The 23708-nt window shown below is 54.7% G+C and overlaps 1 protein-coding gene across 8 annotated transcripts in view; it reads right to left on the minus strand.

Moving 5' to 3' along the window:
* The window catches only part of DTNB (dystrobrevin beta), a 105805-nt gene that overhangs the window by 16612 nt on the left and 65485 nt on the right, over nt 1-23708 (minus strand). For 5 of the 8 annotated variants that reach the window (XM_062488351.1, XM_062488348.1, XM_062488350.1 and 2 more), the window contains one exon: nt 23134-23154. The exons of the other annotated variants lie outside the window; for them this stretch is intronic. In XM_062488351.1, coding sequence (XP_062344335.1) covers nt 23134-23154 — 21 coding nt within the window. The remainder of the gene's footprint in view (nt 1-23133; nt 23155-23708) is intronic. 8 annotated transcript variants of the gene reach the window in all.

The following is a 23708-nucleotide window of genomic DNA, read 5'->3' on the forward strand; positions in this document are numbered from 1 at the left end:
AAATCCCCTAATGCAGGGACAGTTCCGTGGCAACAGAGGCAGGGAGGCAGGGTGTCCTGTCCCCAGTCCCACGGATCCCCCAGTGGGGTGGGGTGGGATCACTGGGATGAGCATGGATCCCATCCCTGTCTGATCCTGGCATGTTCCAGGGTATGGGATGGGGAAAGCTGTGTGCGACACCCTGACACCCACAGGGACATAAAACCCGTGCACATAAAATACAGATGGAGAAGGGCTGGGGGGGCGTGGGGGATGCACTGCAAACACAAGCAGCAGTGTGCATCATGCCTGCTCGGACAGCAGCAGGAATTTCTCCATGGAAAGGGTGCTCAGGCCTTGGCAGGGGCTGCCCAGGGAGCTTTGCAGTGCCCATCCCTGGAGGTGTCCCAGGAATTCCTGGATGTGGCACTGAGTGCTCTGGGCTGGGGACAAGGAGGGGATCAGACACAGCTGGGACCGGATGGGCTGGGAGGGATTTTCTGACCTAAATGCTTCTGGAATTCTGTGCTGTGGTTTGGATCCCTGCTAGCACCAGGCTCCTCAGCAATGCCAGCCAGGGATACTCATGATCCACCCCAGGTGACAGGATCATGGCATGGCTCGTCCCACCAAAAAGCTCACATGGATCTGTCCAAAATCAGATTAACCAGAAAAACAAAAGCCTGGCTAGGACCCACGGTGGGGATGGAGAGGAGAGGAGAGGAGAGGAGAGGAGAGGAGAGGAGAGGAGAGGAGAGGAGAGGAGAGGAGAGGAGAGGAGAGGAGAGGAGAGGAGAGGAGAGGAGAGGAGAGGAGAGGAGAGGAGAGGAGAGGAGAGGAGAAAACCAGCAGCACAGGGAGCAGCCTTTGGTTCCCCATCACAGCATGGATGCAGGTCTTGGGGACAGGTGCCAGGTGTCCTGGGGCTGTGCAGGGGCTGTGACCCCTCCCTAGTGCCCCATCATCAGTGCTGAGTGAAAGGACAGGTCTCTGTGCCCTGTGCCAGTGCTCAGCCCATCCCTGTTCCAGTGCTCAGCCCATCCCTGTACCAGTGCTCAGCCCATCCCTGTTCCAGTGCTCAGCACATCCCTGTTCCAGTGCTCAGCCCATCCCTGTGTCAGGGCTCAGCCCATCCCTGTGTCAGGGCTCAGCCCATCCCTGTTCCAGTGCTCAGCCCATCCCTGTTCCAGTGCTCAGCACATCCCTGTTCCAGTGCTCAGCACATCCCTGTACCAGTGCTCAGCACATCCCTGTGTCAGGGCTCAGCCCATCCCTGTGCCAGTGCTCAGCCCATCCCTGTTCCAGTGCTCAGCACATCCCTGTTCCAGTGCTCAGCACATCCCTGTACCAGTGCTCAGCCCATCCCTGTGTCAGGGCTCAGCCCATCCCTGTGTCAGGGCTCAGCCCATCCCTGTGTCAGGGCTCAGCCCATCCCTGTTCCAGTGCCCAGCCCATCCCTGTGTCAGGGCTCAGCCCATCCCTGTTCCAGTGCCCAGCCCATCCCTGTTCCAGTGCTCAGCCCATCCCTGTGCCAGTGCTCAGCACATCCCTGTGTCAGGGCTCAGCCCATCCCTGTGCCAGTGCTCAGCACATCCCTGTGCCAGTGCTCAGCACATCCCTGTTCCAGTGCCCAGCCCATCCCTGTTCCAGTGCTCAGCCCATCCCTGTTCCAGTGCTCAGCACATCCCTGTACCAGTGCTCAGCCCATCCCTGTGCCAGTGCTCAGCCCATCCCTGTGCCAGTGCTCAGCACATCCCTGTGCCAGTGCTCAGCACATCCCTGTTCCAGTGCCCAGCCCATCCCTGTTCCAGTGCTCAGCACATCCCTGTTCCAGTGCTCAGCACATCCCTGTACCAGTGCTCAGCCCATCCCTGTGCCAGTGCTCAGCCCATCCCTGTTCCAGTGCTCAGCCCATCCCTGTGTCAGGGCTCAGCCCATCCCTGTGCCAGTGCTCAGCCCATCCCTGTTCCAGTGCTCAGCACATCCCTGTTCCAGTGCTCAGCCCATCCCTGTGTCAGGGCTCAGCCCATCCCTGTTCCAGTGCTCAGCACATCCCTGTTCCAGTGCTCAGCACATCCCTGTGTCAGGGCTCAGCCCATCCCTGTGCCAGTGCTCAGCCCATCCCTGTTCCAGTGCTCAGCACATCCCTGTGTCAGGGCTCAGCCCATCCCTGTTCCAGTGCTCAGCCCATCCCTGTTCCAGTGCTCAGCACATCCCTGTTCCAGTGCTCAGCACATCCCTGTTCCAGTGCTCAGCACATCCCTGTGTCAGGGCTCAGCCCATCCCTGTTCCAGTGCTCAGCACATCCCTGTTCCAGTGCTCAGCCCATCCCTGTGCCAGTGCTCAGCACATCCCTGTTCCAGTGCTCAGCCCATCCCTGTGTCAGGGCTCAGCCCATCCCCGGGGCAGTGCTGGCAGCCATGGCCATTACTCAGCTCTTTTTGCAATTTGCTTTTTCAGCTTTAATTGCGACCTGGAGATAAACCCAGCCCTGCAGGACATCTGTGCCCGTGCAGGCTGGGCGGGCAGCTGTGTCCCCAGGGACGGTGGGACATGCCTGGGGACAACAGAGTGGCCAGACCCTGTCCCCAGGGAAGGGTCTGTGCTCCAGTGCTGCCTCCTGGCCTATTCCCTGCCCATCAGGCACCAGTATCCGAAGGATTTTCTCCCTGCAGGATTACACACCGTGGTGATTCTGTCCCTGGACAGAACCTGATCCAGCCTGGAAAATGACAGGGAAAAAGAGGAGAAAGCCAGGAAACCAACACTTTGTTTTTCCATCCATGTTTTGCACAGCTCCCACCGTGCCGCCAAAGACTTTTCTGGGTATGGAGCTGTGATGGGGATGGCAGCTTCTGCCTTTCCAGGGGCAGCTCCCTCCAGAGGGGTTCCCAGGCTGTGCTGTGCCATCCAGAGGGGTTCCATGCCTGTCCTGTGCCATCCAGAGGGGTTCCATGCCTGCTCTGTGCCATCCAGAGGAGTTCCCAGGCTGTTCTGTGCCATCCAGAGGGGTTCCCAGGCTGTGCTGTGCCATCCAGAGGGGTTCCCAGGCTGTTCTGTACCATCCAGAGGGGTTCCCAGTCTGTTCTGTGCCATCCATAAGTGTTCCCAGTCTGTTCTGTGCCATCCATAGGGGTTCCCAGTCTGTTCTGTGCCATCCATAGGTGTTCCCAGGCTGTTCTGTGCCATCCATAGGGGTTCCCAGTCTGTTCTGTGCCATCCATAGGGGTTCCCAGTCTGTTCTGTGCCATCCATAGGTGTTCCCAGGCTGTTCTGTGCTACTGCCCAGCTTTTCCTGCCCCCAGCCCCCCAGCAGGTCCTGCTCCCCCCAGCCCCGCTGGGCTGTTTGAACTCCCCATTCATGGATCACTGTTTGTTTTCATTCCTCCCTCTCCCCCCAGCTGCGGGACCCAGAGCAGGGATCAGGAAACAATAAAATCTCGGTTACCACACAGAATGCCGCCTTTTCCCTGGCTCCTTTCAAAGCCTGACATTTTTGCTTTCATCCACCATTTGCACAGTTCTGGGGCATGTGCTGCTCCCCCCGTGTGCAGAGGGGCCTCGCGTGGGGGTCCTGGGGCTGTGCTCAAGATGGACCAGATTGTTCCATCGGCACCACCACGTTCCCAGGGCTCCCACGGCTCCAATTCCCAGTTCCACTGCTTGGGTTACAAAGGCCCAAAGCCAGCGTTATCTTTCAGAATTATTCAAGTTTTTTTTTCAGGCTTCTCTCTTGGCACTTCCCTGCCTTTGGCTTTCCCCCCTGCTGGAGGGGCTGCAGGAGCCAGCCCAACCCGAGGCCAGAGCAAAACCTCTGATCCTGGGATCATCCAACCCGAGCTGCAGATTTCTGTGCCCTGGGATTTCCCTGCACTCACAGGGACACGGGAAGCACTGCGGGTCCAGATTCCTTGTCCTTCAAAAACCAGCCTGGGGACTTCATCCAGGCTGGAGTGAGAGTGTCCCCACTGCTGCTGCCCAGGCAGGGGACAGAAGCCATCTCTTCACCCAAAAACCATCAAATGCTCGAATTCACGGAATCAGGGAATGGGATGGGTGGGAAAGGGACTTCAGAGCCCACCCAGTGCCACCACTGCCATGGGCAGGGACACCTCCCACTGTCCCAGGCTGCTCCAACCCCAATGTCCAACCTGGCCTTGGGCACTGACAGGGATCCAGAGGCAGCCACAGCTGCTCTGGGCACCCTGGGCACCCCAAGATCCCATCCAGCCCTGCGCTCTGGCAGTGAAGCCATTCCCTGTGTCCTGACCCTCCCTTGTGACAACAGAGGGGCTCCAATTCCACACTGGGTGTGTCCATGCAGGCAAAGGAGCTGCTCTTGCTCCAGCATTTTTCAGGAAAACTGCAAAAAGATCAGGGAAAGCGATGGCAGGCAATGGTGAGGGTGGAGGAGGAGCTGCACAGCACCCAGCCATGGCAGGAGGGTGTCACCATCGGGTGACACAATGTCCTGAAGCCCAGACCTGGCTCCCCTGCCATGGGATGAGCCCTTTGGTGCATTATTTCCATGATCACCTTTTCCCCACCCGTGCTGAGGAGCAGAACTCGTGGTGGTGGTTCCTGGGCAGGACTCGGGTCCTGAGCCGATGGGAACCATCCCATCGGAGAGCTCTGGGGATAAGAACCAGAACTGATTGTCTTTGATCAGATCCAGCTTTTTAAGAGCCACTGATGGAACTCCTCCCGGGAAGTCAGGGCCCAGGCCCAAAGACAGGTTTGCACAAGAAGCTCCAGGCAGGCTGGGGCATGCTGCTCTCAGCAGCCCCTGCTCAGGGAACAAGGACACAGCCACAACAAAGGAGTACCTCGGTAATCCGGGATCAGCTGTGCTGCCTTTTCACAGCGTGCAAAAAGAGCTCGAGGCTTCTGGGGGGCCGGGGCGGACAAAAAGAGACACGGCCAGGAGCCCCTGGTTAAGGGGTTGGGACAGCCATGGCCGGGGACACGCAGGGGACACGGCAGGGCAGCAGCCCTGGGACAGCTGAAAGGATGGAGTGTCTGAAAGGATCACTTGTGACCATGAGACACAGGCGTGAAATCCCCCAGCCACCACACAGAGCTGTCATTCCTGCTGGGAAAAGGAGCCAGAGAGGGGGGACCTGCCCGGGCACCCCGCGGGTGTTTGGGTGTTGGGGTGTTTGGGGGTTTGGGGTGTCTGAGGTGTTTGGGGTGTTTGGGGATTTGGGGTATTTGAGGTGCTTGGGGTTTGCTCCCCAAAGGGACAGCACAGGGCAGAGCTGGGATTTGTGGCTCCACATCCTCAAAAAGGCCAGGAGAAAATGGATTCTGCTGAAAGACAACCTGGCTGGAGGATCCAGCAGGAATTCCTCAGGGATCTGTGCGCTTCATATTCTAATTACGTGCACAAAAATAACTGCACTCTAATGACACTTCCTGGTGACATAAAGGTTAGGATGAATCATTAATCCAGAGGCAGAGCAGAGTCTCACACAGCTCGGGAGGCTGGGCTGGCATGGGGAGCACTCGGGATCCTGGAGCAGGGGCTGGCTGTCCCCAGGGCCTGGCTGTGTCACCAGGACAGCCCCAGGGACCTTCTGGAGGCTCTGCCATCAATCCATCCTCACCCCAAATCCCTGCAGAACGTGTCTGATTACCCCATCCAGAGAGAGGAGTTTGAAATGGAAAAGGAGAAATCGGAGCGGTGCAGACACAAACTCTGTCCTCCATCTCAGCAAAACTAAGTCCAGGATCTCAAAAGGATCCATGGTATAAATGATATGGACAAAGGCTGCCAGTGGAATGAAGGAGCACAGCAAGAAAAGGAGCCCCTGGTTAGGCACAAACTCCAAAGTGCGAAGTGAAGCTCATCATTTTTGGAGGATTTCAGCTCAAGGTGGGTTTGCAAAGAGCTCCCCAAGAACTCTGCAAGTGTTTCCTCCTACCAAGACCCCACTCAGGATCAGCCCCTGCAGCCCAGGATGGTAACAAGGATGAAGTCACAGCTGCTGGAGGAACTTCCCATCATCCAGAAGCAACATCTCTGACCTGCAGCCCAAAACCTCACAATGTCCTCTGCAAACGCACATTTCCAAAGGCTGCAGGCTGGGGAACCTGGGCTAAGAGCCCCTGGAGAGCTGCTTGAAGAGTTTTTGATGTCCATTTTTAATAAATCTTGAAGTAACAGGGAAATTCCAGTAGCATAATAGCATTTTCCGGGATAATAATAAAAGGAAAAGCAGAATGAGTGGGAAGCTCCCATCAGTCAAAGACAGGAAAAAGAACAGAAAAGCTGAGAGGAGATTGGAACAGCAAAAAACTGGCAGGATTGCGACTGAGGGTTGGTAGCAGGAGCTTTTGGTGGCTGTGGAAGAGGGAAGTGGAGCTGGGAACACCGAGGGTGCCAAGGGGGGAGTGGAACACCAGAGCCAAACACTTCTGGAACACTCCCCACTTCCCCAAACACTCCCCACTGCAAGCCAGGCAGCGAGGAGAAGGTGCTCAGGAGGGAAGAAAAGCCAAGCAGAGGCATTAATTAAAGATCTGAAATGACCTGGGGACATTCCCACCTTCTCAGGTTTGGGAAGAGCTGCAGGTGGACATGTTCACAGGATGGAAATGCAGAACACAGAAATGGGCAAGGAAAAGTAAAATCCAACCCAGCTGTGGTCAGACGTGAACATCCCGGGCTGGAGACAACGTGTTCCTCAGCAAGCTGGGATGCAGCAGGGGCAGAAATGGGAATTCACACCCATGGGTCCTTTGTACCACCACGTTCTCACAGCAGCACCCAGGATATTCAGTGAAAATAGAATGGAACTGTACTGGATTCCAAACCTGAACTAACCCAGCTGAATTGGCTTGGGGAAGTTTTTATACAAAACCCCCATTTCCTACATTTCTCCGATTTCTACACAAAACTGGAGAAGTGCATAAAAAGCAGTGGTAGAGGAGCAGTTGTCTTTCCAAGGAAAGGAAATGTTTCACACACTTTGAAAAGGCTGCTTTGAGGGAAAAACCACCTGATTCATGGAAAGAAAGATGACAAAAGTACACATTATTGTTCCTTTCACGAGAAAAGAGCTGTGCACAGTAACACCCAATTACTGCTCAGTCTGAACTCTCTGAGCTTGCAACTCCTGCCTTGCTCCCAAAGCTGCGAGGAAACCACCCAGGAAAAAAGGGGAGGGCAGGAGGTTGGGCACGGAAAGAATCACTGGGGCTGGGAAATCCCTCCCAGCCCATCCAGCCCCACCTTGTCACCAGCTCAGGGCACCGAGTGCCACTTCCAGGGATTCCTTGGGCACCTCCAGGGGTGTCCAGATGTCCAGAGATCCGTCCCACCTGCAGGAGAATCACCCCGAGGAGCTCCCCAGAGGCAGCCCAGGAGTGAGGAGCAGCAAACACAGCCCCAGGACACGCTGCACGTTTGGGATGCTCCAAGGGACCCACCAGGGATGGAAGGAGGGAAGAGTAATTCTGGTTCCGAAGGGAACAGTAATTCTGGTTCCAAACCGAGCCCCCGAGACTCCTCTGACGCGTGTGTAGGAAAAGAAAAAAAAGGTGTGGAGTCATCCTGGGGGAGAGTGCTGTGGGGTGGTGATGGAAACAACTGCGCCCGAGGATTAATCATTAATTAATGATGTGGCTTCAGCTGCTGCCAGGGCACAAAACACTGCCTGGAGCCACCGGGTTGCTCATCTGTTGTTTAAAGCCGGGGCTGACACGGAAGGGAGGAGGTGTGAAAGCAACTCCGGGGTGCTGTGGGACCTGGAAAAGTGCAGCTCCAGGTTGGAGCCGCTTGGAAAAGAGGAGGGGAGGCAGCCAGTGAAGACAGAATGTGGGCGAGGACAGAAAACTCGGGAAAATATTTAAATTCCTCGTGGCTTCCATCATTTCCTGGAATGCTTTCCCAATATTTTCTGCAGTCCTCAAGGACTCTGGAGACTGTGCCTGGGAAGTTGTGTGCTGGAGATGAACACCAGGGCAGGTGTTGCTGTAGGCCAACCTGATGCCAGAAAAGCCAGAGCTGTGCCATGGCCACGGCTGGGCACGGATTCCCATGGGAATGGGAATTCTGTGATTGCCACGGGAATGGGAATTCCGTGATTGCCACAGGAATGGGAATTCCGTGATTGCCATGGGAATGGGAATTCTGTGATTGCCACAGGAACACGGCTCTGGCTGCCCATGGTATCCTGGGGCTGGCCTGGGACACAAAATGAGGCTCCACAAAATGCCCCGGGCAGGGCAGAGACAGGAGCTGCTGGGATGGAAAAAATCCTGGGAAAATCCCATATTATCCATGAGGGATGAGGGCCCTGCTGGCCCTGGCAGCTGGACCAGACCGCAGACCCTGCAGGGGGGTGAAGGGGCCTGGGAATTGCCAGATCCATGTCACCCCTGGGAATTGCCAGGTCTGTGCCATTCCTGGGAATTCAGTGGGCAATGCTCCTGTGGTGCAGCACAGGGCTGTAGATCAAGGACTTAAGGAAACCCCTCTGGCCACTGAATCTCTCAGGAAACGTTGCTTCCATGAGTATAAAATGACAGAAAATGAAGGAGGCAAAGCCCCAGTGATGGGTCCGGGGCAGCCCATGGGCCTCACTCTGCTGCTCCAGTCTCTGTCTCCTTCCAAATGAGGGAGCCCTGGTCAGTGCTGGGATGTTCATCCACAGCTGACAAACACAGCCAGAGCACTAAAAATGGATGTTCAGCAAGATGGATCACTCGCTGGCCATGGCCTGGCATGATAAATGCAGTCCTAACAGGATCAAGAAATGGGGATTTTGCTCTCAATAAACTCAAGCCTAACCATCAAATGATAAAACATGTGCACAGTTTGATTTCTGTAGCTACAAATTTTCTCTGAATAAAGCGGTTAAAACAGAGTAGATGAGAAATGAGGAGTTTGATGAGCAGGGCACAGCACAGTGAGGAGCACAGCTGAAGGAAAGCATCCCTCACTGCTGATGGAAAACCATCAGTTTCCACAACACACTTTTAAAACCCTTTCCAGGAAGACCGTAATGAATAATAATTTAAGGGATTGAGAAGGATGGGTGACATTTGTGGCTCTTTGGGTGAATATGTCTGTGCTTCAGGCAGAGACCGATGGCTCGTGGTGCCCTTGGCTCTCATTGCCAGCTCTGGGAGCCACAGGCTCACACATTTCCACAACAACACTCCCTACTTCTCCTATACAACAGAAGGATTTGTCATCCTCTTTTTGCCATTCCTGGCTTGCCAGCAGCAGCAGCACGAGCTGCAGATGAGCTCGTCACGCAGGGCACTGCAAACCCTTCCCAAAGGCACATCCTGGGAGTCATCCCTGCTTCCTCCTCGTGTCTGCCTCCACAGGCTGGGCCCACACACGGAGCAGGGAATGTCAGGGGATGGATGGATGGATGACACAGGCAGAGAGGCAGCAGAGCTGCCTCGTCACGGTACAAACCTCACCCCTCCTCCCCCTCCTCCCCCTCCTCCTCCTCCTCCTCCCTGCTCAGCACTTCCAGTGATGCTCAGAGCTCTGTACACACTCAGGGTAGGCAGCATTCCATTCCTGGAGGAATCCCAGGATCCCTGAGGCTGGAAAATCCCTCCCAGACCTTCCAGTCCCAGCTGTGGCTGATCCCCAGCTTGTCCCCAGCCCAGAGCACTCAGTGCCACATCCAGGAATTCCTGGGACACCTCCAGGGATGGGCACTGCAAAGCTCCCTGGGCAGCCCCTGCCAAGGCCTGAGCACCCTTTCCATGGAGAAATTCCTGCTGCTGTCCAAGAAGAAGAAGAAGAAGAAGAAGAAGAAGAAGAAGAAGGAGAAAAAGAAGAAGATATTTAGACTCTAGCAGTGCCACGGTGCAGGATGGCCTTTGGGATGGGGGTTTTGGCAACCCTGGGGAGGAACCTCCTCTGGTCCCCAGGACTGGAGGTGACCCTGGGCTCCCCCTGCCCCTTGGCTCCCACACCACTCCCAGCACTCCTTTTCCCAGCTGTGGGCTTGCAGAAGGAGCTGCTGGGGTTCGGCAGCCCTGGGGAGGGCAGGATGAGCCCCAGCTCCTTCCCCTGGAGCTTGGGGCACTGTGAATGCCACCAGCACAGCTCCACACTCCAACCCAAGATCACCGGGGCACACCTTCAGGAAGAGGTGGGAGATTCCCCAGAGGGACCTGAGGATCCCCAGGATGAACAGAAGGACCAGCTGGCACATGGTGTGAGGTGGCAGACCTGCTCTCCCCACTTTGCTGTGCCCCAAGGCAGGGATCCCCGTTGGAGCAGGGGCCAGGGGCTGGGCATGGCCCCACAGCTGCTGCAGGCGTGTCCGTCACAGCCAGCCCCGGTGTCCCAGCACAGCTCCTTTGGTTGTCACAGCCAGCCCCGGTGTCCCAGCACAGCTCCTTTGGTTGTCACAGCCAGCCCCGGTGTCCCAGCACAGCTCCTTTGATCTCTGCGAGGAGTGGCTCCCAGCTAATGCACAACACACGGAGCGTGACGCGCGCCCCCAGCCCCTCCTGCCATCTGGAGGGGCACAGAGCCCCCAGAGCAGGGGACACATCTCACACTGTGTCCCCTGTCCCTGTCAGAGAGCCCGGGGAGCTGCCCTGCCCCTCCTGGGGATGCTTTCTGCTGGAAACCCCCTGTGGATCCCCCGGCTGCTCCCAGAGGTGCTGCTGCTGCAGCCCTCGTCCCACGCTCAGGGCTGGGGAAGTTCCAGAGCTGAGCCTTGGGGAGATTTCTGCTGCAGATTTCTGTGCCTGAGAGCACACGGACTCCCTTCCTGGGACCTATTCCTCAACTTTTCCACAGCAAAGTGACAATAGGACACTTCACCTCTGAGCTGGAGACAGAACCACAGCCTGAGACACCACTGCCCTGACACGCTGACACTTCTTTGGGATTAAGCATCAGGAAAAAAAAAAAGCCCAAGTTTTTCTTCTTCAGAAGAAAAAAAGCAGCTGGGAATAAAACATGTGGTTTAGCTCTCCAGTGACAGGCATTGCTGTTTGGGGCCAGGTTATGGAATCCTGGAGTGGTTAGGGTGGGAAGGGACCTTAAATCCCACCCAGTGCCAGCCCTGCCATGGCAGGGACACCTCCCACTGTCCCAGGCTGCTCCAACCCCAATGTCCAACCTGGCCTTGGGCACTGCTAGGGATGCAGGGGCAGCCACAGCTGCTCTGGGAATTCCACCCTGTGCCCCTTCCCCACCCTCCCAGCCAGGAATTCCTGTCCAGCCTCCCTCCAGGGAAGCTCTGGGCAGGACAAGGCACAGCTGATGTGGGTTTATGTGACAGGAGATCAGCCTTGATGTCCCAGAGGTCTCTCTCCAGCTCTGTGCTGCCCTAAAAAGCTGGAGGTGATGGCAGGGTTTTGGGAGAATCCTGGAGTTTTAGGGACTGTCCAGGTGTGCCCCTGGGGAGGTGGGAGGCTGTGGGGGCTGCTCAGTCACGCTGCTGTGCTGGCCTTGAGGCCACCCAGAGCAGTTCTCAGGGCTGCAGAGGGGAGCCCAGCCTGCCTGCCAGGATGGCAGAGCCTGATCCCAGCTCCCTCTGGGATGTGTCCCTGCTGTGGGAACCCCACTGCTCAAGGAATTCCTCTGTTCCATTGTCACATGGAGCTTCTTCCTAGGAACAGATTAAACTAAAAGAGATCTTGCACACACAATAACCCAAGAGCAATTTAGACAAGTAAACATCTCATCATGCCCCAAAATAAATGTAGGAAATTGAGGTTTTGTATAAAAACTTCCCCAAGCCTGGGTAGTTCACTGTTCAAGGAGTATTTTTGTGTTCAGAAGACAGTGACATTTGGGTGTCAAAGGTTCTGAGATCTCAGAAATGTGCCAGTGATGTTCATGGGCAGTAATGTTGCACTCAGGCTGAGTGTCCTGAGGATGGGGGGAAGGAGAATCCCTGACATGGGAAATGTGAGAGCAGAGTCTGAGGTGGGCAGGCCCTGGCACAGGGTGGAATTCCCAGAGCAGCTGTGGCTGCCCCTGCATCCCTGGCAGTGCCCAAGGCCAGGCTGGACATTGGGGTTGGAGCAGCCTGGGGCAGCGGGAGGTGTCCCTGCCGTGGCACTGGATGGGATTTAAGGTCAGTTTTAAGGTTTTTTCCATGGTCCTGGCCCCATGCACAGCCTGACACCGACACCTGTGAGCACCAAGAGCATCATCACAGCCCAGCCCCACGCTCAGGGTGCAGATCTCCTGGAATTCTGTACCTGAGTTAATCTGATGGGCTCATTAGTGCTGTCAGCCACGCAGGATTAAGCTGCCAATGATCTGCACAACGGAGGCTGCTGGAAGCAAACCTGGGATGTTTCCAAATGAGCCCCACGCTGGGGAGGGGCAATGGTTGATGATGCTTTATTCAAGCCCAAGAATCCTGATCTCTTTTAAAGCATCTCCCTCACCTCCACTTGGTGAAATGCAACAGAGAAAGGGACAGAGAAAAGAAAACTAATATTCACCTGAGCTGGGTTTGCACAGAAGCATCCACTCATGGAATGGTTTGGGTTGAAGGGACCTTAAATCTCCTCCAGTGCCACCCCTGCCATGGCAGGGACACCTCCCACTGTCCCAGGCTGCTCCAGCCCCAATGTCCCACCTGGCCTGGGGCACTGCCCCTGAGCTACATCAGTTAAAATACTGAGATCTTCTATTTCTCTGCTGTTTTAATTCTTTGTGGATTCCAGCACATGTGCTTCAGGCTGGTGAAACTGGAGGGGTGTGTACAGCAGTAAATCACAGGCTAAATCACAAATACAATACGAGCACTTCTCTGTAAACCCAATTTGGATTACACGACAATTTTGGTTGTTAGCACAACTTCCATTCTGCTTTGATAAATAAAAAACAAACCCCAAGAGGTTTCAGGTTGGAAGCACCACACGAGGCCAAAGCTGCAGCTGGAACTGATATTCCCCAGAGCCAGGCTCTCAGGTAGGACTATTTTGGTGCAGCACTGTAGATAAATTGATTCCAGGCACAGGTTTTTTCCCTTCCTGTGGCACAGTGACATATCCAGGCCGGTGTCTGACTGTGATTTTCTGACAGCAGGCTGTAAATCCGTGCTGCCACAGTGCAGCAGCAGCCACCACCCACAAGGGGAAGTGATCACTGCCCTGGCTGACACATCTGAGCCAGCAACATCCAACCTCAGCATTCCCAAGGCCTTGAATCTGTAATATTTCTGTAATGCCAAACAGCACCAGCCCTGGATGTTCTGGGTTTCTTTATCCACAATATTTCTGTAATGCCCAACAGCACCAGCCCTGGATGTTCTGGGTTTCTTTATCCACAATATTTCTGTAATGCCCAACAGCACCAGCCCTGGATGTTCTGGGTTTCTTTATCTTGCTTCTAGCCTGCTTCAAATCAGCTACAACTACCAAAAACAGAACCAAAACCAAAAAACACCCCCCCCCCCCCCCCCCCCCACACACACAGTTAAAAGGTTTTCACTTCCAGCAGGGCCATAATTGGTCCCATTTGTCAAGGAGATCCTTGGCCAGAGAGGAGACACCCAAACACCCTCAGCCTGTCTGAACAAGGGGCACAGAGAGCTCCTGTCTCTGCCACACCTGGGATGTCTTCAAAGGATAACTGAACAATAACTGGGAACAATTCCTTCACTGAATTCCTTCATGGAATTCCTTCACCTCACACCCAGCCCATCCCAGCCCTGCCACGGCAGGGACACCTCCCACTGTCCCAGGCTGCTCCAACCCCAATGTCCAACCTGGCCTTGGGCACTGCCAGGGATGCAGGGGCAGCCACAGCTGCTCTGGGAATTCCACCCTGTGCCAGGTGGGCAGGCTGGCCAGGGAAGAAGTTTTTTGCAGTATCCATTCCAAATTTTCCCTCTTTCAGTCTGAACCCATCACTTCCTGCCCTGCCATTACAGTCCCCAGTGAGCTGTCCCTCTCCATCTCCTGGAGCACTGTGAGGTCTCCACAGAACCTCCTCTCCTGCAGCTCAGCAGCCCCCACGTTTCCAGCTCCCTGTGCCACGGGGCTGTGTCTCCCTGGAGCTCTTCCCTCTACTCCAAGCCCAAGTGCAGAAGTGAATTTGTGAGCTGGGGAGGTAAAGAACAAACTGGAGAGGGGCCAAGAAACCACGGACTTCAAAAAGACAAAAAGTTTACAACACAGTTAGTAAAGGAGTGATTTATGCTCAACAGGATGGTTTGGTTGTGTCAGGCCATACCTAAACCCTGGTGCTGCACAGAACATGCTTTAACAAGATGTTTCAGGGCTCCCTTTGAAAAAGACAACCCTTATAAAGAGATGAGGTGGAAAAAGGGACTGTTCCCAACAGAGGAAAGGGCCAAACCAGAGCAATAAAGTCTGTGCAACAGATGATGAACGGAGCCCCAAATTGCTGCCATCTGTTAGCAACCTTTGCCCAGCAAAATGAATTTCATGTGAGGTCAAGAAATCCCAAACTGCCATTTCCTCATTACTATTAATAAGGGCCAGGTGCCACATAAACCAGCAGTGGATCCAGATGTCCTTCACGTGGCTCTGATTACCCTTCCAGGCTGGGTAATGATCCCAGGGAAAGTACTGCAGATGTACCCACAGAAACACGGTCAGTATTAATTGCTCTGCAATCCAATTAGTGGGCACGAGGAGCATTATTCACCCCCAGCCCACGGGGTGAACATCCAGCTCCATGGACGTTCTCCTGAAAGAGCGCCAGGGGATGAAGAGCTCTTGGCTTCTGCTGGATTTTCCATGACTGTGGATGGAAGGATTTTTGTGAACTTCTTCTGAAGTCCAAAGAAAGAGAAGTTTTTGTGGAGACCCCATCCGAATGCCAGGTTGGACACTGGGGCTTGGAGCAGCCTGGGACAGTGGGAGGTGTCCCTGCCCATGGAACTGGATGGGATTTAAGGTCCCTTCCAACCCAAACCTGTGACTCTACAAGCAATCCCTTCTCCAGGTGACAGCCAAGATCCCAGCGAAGGCTCTCACTTGAATTTCACCTTGGTGAACATTGCTGAGCACCCAAAAAAGCGTCGGCTCTCCCTGTCTGCAAGGGACACAGCTCCACACCCAACAGCATGGTCCAGTTCTGGGGTTTGATTAACACGAAAATGCCAGGGGAAAGCAGCTGATAGCCACTCTGCATGGCTCCAGCCAGGTGTGTCTGGGTGCCAAGCTGTGTTTGAGGCCAGCAGGAGTGCAGGGGGTTCAGAGTGTGCTGGACCACATCCCAAGGAGGAACACGCTGTCTGCACTTCCTCCAGCCCAGCTACGTGCCGCAGCACTTGACTGCAGAGTGAAGAAAGCATTGTTTCAGAAGAGTCAGCATGGCTATGAAATTCAGCAGGGAAGCAATAAATATTTCACATCCTGGACTCCACAAGGACGATCATTTAACCACTTACAGCCCGTGCCCAAAGAAAATACATCAGAGGAGATGATTCCAGAATTCTGTCGTCGGTCCTGCCAAACCCATCAGCAGTGTCACATTTCCCAGGGACTAAACAAACAGCAAGGAGAGTCAGATCTTGCCAAAACAAATGCAAATCCTTGTAGAACATCTCTGCAGTCATCACAGTGATGTCCCCACAGTGGGAACACGACTGTGACGGGCTCAGGAATATCTGTCCCCAAATGTGGCCACAAATGATTTGTGGAAACGTCAATGGGAGGTGAGAAACGCCACCAACACACCACAGCAAATCCTCAGGAACAAGGGACAAAGGGTGGGAACACCCACGGAGGGGGAGAGTATTTCAATAAAAATCCCACTCTGACCTTGCCAATGAGATCTTTAATGGGGATTGATAAAATATCCAAGGTCGGGCTGGACACTGGGCCTGGGAGCAGCCTGGGAGAGTGGAAGGGGTGGCACTGGGGGGGGATTTAAGGCCCCTCCCCCCCAAAACCAGTTTAGGATTTGCTGATTCCTACAAGACAGACCTAAGCAGTGACTTCATTGCTCTAAACACTCAGTGAGTACAGGGACGCTGCTCCTCAGCCTTTGGAACATTCCTCCTGCTCCAAGACATTCCTCTTGCTTTGCTCTGACACAAACCATCCTCTCCTCGTGGCTCCAGAGGGTCTGGGCCTGCTGTGCCCCTGCTCCCACACCCTCCCTCTCCCATCCCTGTTTTTTGCTGGGGAGCTTTAGTGGCTGACAGGAAATCATGAAATCAGGAACTGCATCCAGCCCCTTCCAGGCTGGATCAGCATCTCCCAAAGATCTGGGTGAGCCACGGGAGCCCCTAGCTCAGCCCTTCCCCAGGGATGCTGTGTTGGGGCACACTGCCACTGAGCCCTGGGGATTTGGGAATGCAGTGAAAGGGCTGAGGAGCTGAAATTCCCCCAGGGGGCTGGAGGAGCTCAGCTGTTGTGGGCACCCCCAGCCCCCCAATCTTCCCAGACCCTGCTCTGACTCCCGGGGCCCCCCCTGGTCACAGACATGGGGACAGCTCAGCCTGGGGAGAGGTCCAGAGCTGCTCCACATCCCCAGGGCTGCTCAGGCCTGGGATGCTGAGGACTGCTCTGGCACGGTGTGGGATCAAAGGAGGATGGAAAGGTTTGGGTTTGGAGGGACCCCAAATCCCACCCAGTGCCACCCCTGCTGAACACCTCCTGCTGCCCCAGGCTGCTCCAACCCCAATGTCCAGCCTGGCCTTGGGCACTGCCAGGGATGCAGGGGCAGCCACAGCTGCTCTGGGAATTCCACCCTGTGGAATTCCAGGGCCTGCCCACCCTGCCAGGGAACAATTCCTAATTCCCAGTATCCCATCCAGCCCTGCCCTGTGGCAGTGGAAGCCATTCCCTGTGTCCTGTCCCTCCATGCCTTGTCCCCAGTCCCTCTCCAGCTCTCCTGGAGCCCCTTCAGGCCCTGCCAGGTCTGATTTAGGTGCTAAGGGAGCCCCTGGTCTCCCTGGGGCTGGCATGGTGCTGGCACACGAGGCTGTCCTGTGTCACCCTCCCATGGCCAGCCCTGGGCTCTGGTGCTGCCAGGGGCACTCAGGGCCTGCTGCTGAAATAAGGGAGAACTACCTGTGTGTAACCATCCTGGAGACCCACAGAACCCCACGCAGGATCCCAGAGGACTCTGTGTCCTGTCCAGCGAGGTCTCCTCACATGGACAATACACTGAGCACAGATGTGAGCCCTCGGGGTTCTTGGAGCCCCCTGAGCACGTGGCCCATCACCAAACCTTAAAACCATCCCTAATAAATCCACAGGAGCTGCACGTCCTGGTGAGAATGCTCTCACGCCGCCATGCTTCCCATCTTCATTCCACAAATAATGCCTTAAAACAACAAATACAAAAACAGAAACCTCCAGAGGGGAAAAGTGGAACCATTTCCAGGCTGCCCCTGACAGGAACCTGTTTAGAAAATGGAGCCCACCCTGTCAGCTGGATTTGAAAGCCCTTCCTCAGGGTATTCCTCCTGTCCAGGCAGGCAGAGCCTGTGCCTGGAGCTTTGTGCCACAGGAAGCAGCTCCAGAGCAGGGAAGGAAAGGCTTGGAAGGCAGGAAAGTGAACAAACTGCTGCCTGTTTGTAGCTGAGTGATCCAAAGGGTGATTAAGGGCACAGGAATGTGATTCAGGGAAGGCATGAATGGAGCAGAGGCTGAGCTGCCTCCTGGCTGCTCCCCAGTTCAGGAGAAACCACAGAGCCCTGACATCTCTGCCCAGGCTGGACACACCTCTGTGTGCCACAGAGCAGGAATCAAACCATCCCTCTGGAAAACACCTCAGTATGTTACAGAGCAGGAATCAAACCATCCCTCTGGAAAACACCTCAGTGTGCCACAGAGCAGGAATCAAACCATCCCTCTGGAAAACACCTCAGTGTGCCACAGAGCAGGAATCAAACCATCCCTCTGGAAAACAGCTCTACAGAGCAGGAATAGAACCATCCCTTTGGAAATATCTCTGTGTCCTACAGATCAGGACTCAAACCCTCCACGGCCTCTCTGCTGCTCCAGCCCATGCGAGACATTGCTGCCTCCCTCCCTGTGTGACAATGGGAACAGGAGAAGCCCTCAGGAGCCACAGGGATGCCATCCCCAGTCAAATCCTAAACTGGGTTGGGTTGGAAGGGACCTCAGAGCCCATCCAGTACCAGCCCTGCCATGTGACATGGTATGTGTATTCTACAACCAGCTGTGAAACCAGCTGGGGCAGTGATCCTTATCTCTGTGGAGATATCTCCTGTTCATGGACAGCTGTTAAACCAGCTGGGGCAGTGATCCTTATCTCTGTGGAGATATCTCCTGTTCATGAACCAGCTGTTAAACCAGCTGGGGCAGTGATCCTTATCTCTGGGGAGGTATCTCCTGTTCATGGACAGCTGTTAAACCAGCTGGGGCAGTGATCCTTATCTCTGGGGAGATATCTCCTGTTCATGAACCAGCTGTTAAACCAGCTGGGGCAGTGATCCTTATCTCTGGGGAGATATCTCCTGTTCATGGACAGCTGTTAAACCAGCTGGGGCAGTGATCCTTATCTCTGTGGAGATATCTCCTGTTCATGGACAGCTGTTAAACCAGCTGGGGCACTGTTCTTTCTCTTTCCCACATCCCATCCTCCCTCCAGGAGATATCTCCTGTTAATGGGCCATTGAGTCCCACTGCATGGCTGATAAAATTCCATCATCCCATTGGGAGATGCTCCACCCAGGGGCAGGAGCCAAGCATTCCCTACCCAGATAAAATCTGAGATTTGGAACATCAGAGCAGCCTTTTCCCACTGGATTCCAGAGGAAAACCAGACCCTTCTACATCATCACTGGACCTTCAGAGGAAAACTGCACCTTCTCCAGGAGCACTGCTCCAACAGAACCACATCTGTCACTGCAGGACTGCATCCACCATTTCATGGGGCTGCTCCAACACCCAGACTGACTGACAGGGGGTCAGCTTGGATTCTGACTCTGTCAGTGTTTTGGGTTTGTTTGGGGTCTTTTTGTATTTCTGTATTTTTATTTTAATTTTCCTAATAAGGAAATTCCTATTCCTATTCCTATTCCTATTCCCATATCTTTGCCTGACAGCTCCTTAATTTCAAAATTATAATAATTTGGAGGGAGGGGGGGTGTTACATTTTCCATTTCAAGAGAGGCTCTTGCCTTCCTAAGCAAACACCTGCCTTTCAAACCAAGACACCCTTCCAGCCAGGAATCCTGCCACATGCCCATGGCTGCTCCTCACAGCCCAGCCCAAACTCATCTGCAGGGGTGGCGCTGCCAGCGCAGGAGCCAGGTGAGGTGTTCAGTGCTGCCAGCTGAGGTGCTCTTCCCTCTGAGGGCAGCACAGGCCCAGCCTTCCCTGTGGAATGTCTGCAGGGAATAAACCCTGAGGTTAATAAATGTGTGAGGGATAAACCCCACGGCCACGGAGCTGCATCCCTGCACAGCTCTGAATATCACTGGCTCGCTCAGGAGCCCTTCTAGGTTTGGTGTAGGCAGCCTGGGATAGTGGAATTGTCATTGTCCACAGCAGGAGGGGGGAATGAATGAGGTTTAAGGTCCCTTCCCACCCAGACTGCTCTAGAATTTGGTGGTCCCTGCAGGAGAGCCATGAACATTTCTGAGAGGGGAGCAGCAGCCCTGAACTCTCCCCAGAGCTCCCCTGTCCCCAGCATTGGGCTGAGCTGCACACAGGAATGCTCCTGGCACTGCAACAAGGCCCTTTCCTGGTGTTGGAATGTGACACAGCTCAGGGAGCACAGGGCAATCCCAGGCACCAACACAGCTCTGGCAGGCTCAGGACCACGGAATCCCAAAATCCTTCAGCAGGAAACACCCTCCCAGCCCATTCAGTCCCAGATGTGTCCAATGCCCACCTTGTCCCCAGTCCAGAGTTCTGAGTGCCACATCCAGGACACCTCCAGGGATGTGACTCCACTGCTGGATGCAGAACTGAGCAGCAGTTGCAGATTGGACAAGAGACTCCTTCAGGCGGCCCAGGACTCTGCAGAATTCTTAACAGAATTCTGCTGGGAATTCTCCTGTTACAGGGCTCTGCATCCCTCGGGAAGGACAGGGCTCATGAAGTAGTTTGGCTTTGGGAAGGACAGGGCTCATGGAGTTGTTTGGCTCTGCTGTAGCCATGGCTGAGGTGGCTCAGCTCATTCAGGGGCTGTGCCCTGGCACTGCTGGAAGGTCTCCCCTAAACATCCAACCTGAACCATGGCATGAAAATGGGAACTCCTGACTCCCTCTCCATGGGGTTGAGGAGCAGCCCTCCCATGGATCCAGGGTTTCCAGGGATTGCTGGGTGAGCACACATCCATTTCTGCTGGGTAACACAGCCCTACCACTCCTGAGCCCCCTGCCCTGTTGTTCCCACCATCTCCTGAGGGAAAAGATCCCATCCCAGAGTTCCCTCTGCTTGAAGCTGTTCCTGTGCCTGTTTGGCATTAGGGACATTCCCTGGTGCTGCAGCTCCTGAGGCTGCTCTGGGATGGTTGTAGGACTGTGGGACACGCCAAGGACACCATCCCTGTGATGCACATCCTTGGGAATCCCTGCCACGCTCCTCTGGCCACTGAGAGCTCCTACGGCTGCTCCTCCCACTCCAAAACAAAGAGGCTTTAATGGTTAGCAGATTAGCCCAGCTTGTCACCAGCTGTGACATGGAAAGGCTCCTGGTGTAAATTAGGATTTTACTAGCTGGGACACAACAATCCCAGCAGTGCTGGGAACAGTGTGGTGGGCCATGAACGCCATGCGGCTCCAGACTCCATTCCAGACTGGAATGACATCTCCACACCAGGCTCTGCTCCTCCAGGGTGTGCCCAGGACACAACAGCATCTGTCTGGGCCTTGATGGAAGACCAGCTCTCAACACGGGGCACAGAGGTTGCTGGAAATGCCAGGATCAGAAATGGTGTCCCTCTCCTGATAGAAATTCCTGACATGAACTTCTGCTCCAGGACAGGACCTGCAGCCCCAGCAGTGGAGGAAGATCAGAGATTCCCAAAGTGGATGCCTGCTCCTGCTGTGCTGCTCCTCCTATTCCACGACTGCTCTGCTTTATTTCCCTTCACCCTTGACAGACATTCCTGCTGCCCCCACACAGCCAGCCCACCTGGCCAGGGGCTGAGGGGATGCTCAGCTCCCTGGAACACCTGAGCTTCTCCTCCACAGCCCCTAGAGCTGCTCCACCTTCTCCCTCACACAAGGCCAGCCTGGATGGGGCTGGGAACAACCTGGGAGGGTGGCAGGAGTCCCTGCCAGGGCTGGGGATGGAACAGATGAGCTGGAAAGTCCTTCCCACCCAGACCAGCCTGGGGTTTGCTGTTTCCATGGTGAGGGACAAACCCCAGCAGCCTGTTCTGAACACCAGGGGTGCTCTGGCTGCTCTCCAGAGCTGCCTTCCACCCTAGCCAGGTGGGACTCTGTTTCTCAGCCATGTGGGGCAGCCTCTGCTGGGATTTCCAACCTTGTGGGGAGCAGCTCAAGCTGCTCCAGGCCATGCAAAGGAAGGATGTAAAGTTTCAATTCCACAAATATATCCTTCAGCTGCTCAAAATCCACCTTTCTTGAGCTTCAAATCAACTTTGGCTCCTACATTCCTGATTTCAGAGGAATGGGCCTGGATGGAATGTCACTGTGCTGATGCTGGTTTACTTTTGGCTCTTTACCCTCCTCCTGACACAGCATTCCAGGGAAAAATGGGATGTCTAACTGGTCACCTTCTTCCCTGATCTCATATTTACCCTTTTTCTATATCCACAATCCAGATGGAAGCACAGCACAGGAAAATGGAGCTAACACAAAGCTCTGCCTTTCCCTGCAGAGGATTATGCCCAGCAGTGGAGCTGGGTAGGGGGAGGACACACAGTGTGGCATTCCACTGGCACAGTTAGAAGCTGGAGAACAGGGATAGGTTTTCCTTCCCCCAGGACATTCCCTGCAGCTCCTGCCACGTGCTGCAGCCTGGTCCCTTCAAGAAACCCAATCCCTTCTGCCAGGTGCCCTGGCAAACCCAGGGAGGGTTTTGGATGGGACATAGGACAAAGTCTGCCCTGGGAGGGTGGGGAGGGGCTGGGATGGAATTCCCAGAGCAGCTGTGGCTGCCCCTGGATCCCTGGTAGTGCCCAAGGCCAGGCTGGACATTGGGGCTTGGAGCAGCCTGGGACAGTGGGAGGTGTCCCTGGGTGAGGTTTAAGGCCCCTTCCCACCCAAACCATTCCAAGATTCCATGATTTCCTGATGATGAACTGGCCTCCAGTGGAAGGTGCCCGCTCACCAGCACCTCAGACCGGTACCAGAACAGCACCAAAAACCCATGCAGGAGTCACCAAAGGCCACTTTCAGCACACGGAACACTGAAGTGTCTTCAGCAATAGATGCTACCCCAAAATGTCTGCTTCCCTACCAAAAACAAGTCCCCAGAATTTCCAACCACTGTATCCAACATCCAGTGATGTCTGTGAGGAACAGCACACGAAACCCCAGAGGGTCCAAACACGGATTAATTGTCATGAAAGCTTTTGGATATAAAGGAAACCATGTTGGGAAAATGCTGCAAATGTTCTGCTGGGGAGCAGACACTAAACATCTGGCTGCTCCCGAGGAAAGCAGAAGGGCTCCCTCTGGAGTGGATCCCGAATTAACACAGGGCTCGGCTTCGAGCAGAGAAAAGGGGAATCGAACAGCAGCAAAGCCCCGGCGTTCTTGTCTCCTGCTCCTGCACTCATCCTGTGTGCAATGAGCTCCCCGGGACTCCTCCAAGGAGCCCCTGTCAGCACTGAAGGATATGGAGCCATGCCCAGAATATTAAGCCATTAATTAGTTTTCATGCATGGACTTGCATGTGGCAAGAGGTAAATTAAAGGATTCCTGAAGAGACAAGAAAGCTTTCTTAGCACCTGAAACCCTCCCAAGGATCTCCCACAAAATCAGGAATGAAGCCAGCCGAGAATCCCAGTTTTCATGGGCATGCATGATTCCACAAAAGCCTCATCAATCCAGCCCATGGCAATAAACTTCCCTGGAAAGGGAATGACTCCAGGACACACACAAGCCATGCTCTGCTGGAAGCTGAGGGAGGCTGTGCTCCATCTCCCCAGCAGAAAAGGCCCCCCATTCCCAGGGTTTATTTGCATACAAGCCGATTAACAGAAAATGGATTTCATGCAGGAAGGGGAAAAAATAAAAAAGTCAGATCACCTACAAAGTGAATTCAACTTACTGCCTGCTTTTGCTCTTCTTCCTAGAGACGTTGGCAAAATAAAAAGGTGAAGAGAGAGGGGAAAGATTAATTATCATGTGAAAATGGTTAATTTTCACGCAAAATACACAGTGAAAGGAGAGAACATGGTGCCAGCACCTGCAGCACACAGGAGCTGGGGACACGGGACATGGCTGGGGGGATCACAGGTGACATTTGTCCCCTTGTCCCCTCCAAACGGCCTCTGGGCACATGGGATGGGTGTCCCAGCACAGATCCCTGGGATACAGGAGGGGATAGCCAGGGGCACCTGCTGCTTTAGGCAGGGCCTTTACTGGCCCAGAGGAAGGTGTCCCTGCCCATGGCGGGGGGCACTGGGTGGGTTTTGTGCTTCCTTCCAACCCAAACCCTTCCGTGATCCTGTGATCCTCTGCTGCTCCAGACCTGAGGCCTCTCGAGCTGCCCTCGAGCCAACAGGCACCAGATCCATCCCCTGAAGTCTGGAACTGCCATCAGGAGTGTCCCAGCACACAAATGTGCCAGCACAGAGCCCCAACAGCACAACATCCCCCTTGGTCAGCTCCCACTGGGCACTC

The sequence above is a fragment of the Cinclus cinclus genome, chromosome 3, assembly GCF_963662255.1.
Source record: "Cinclus cinclus chromosome 3, bCinCin1.1, whole genome shotgun sequence".
Classification (NCBI taxonomy): Eukaryota; Metazoa; Chordata; class Aves; order Passeriformes; family Cinclidae; genus Cinclus; species Cinclus cinclus.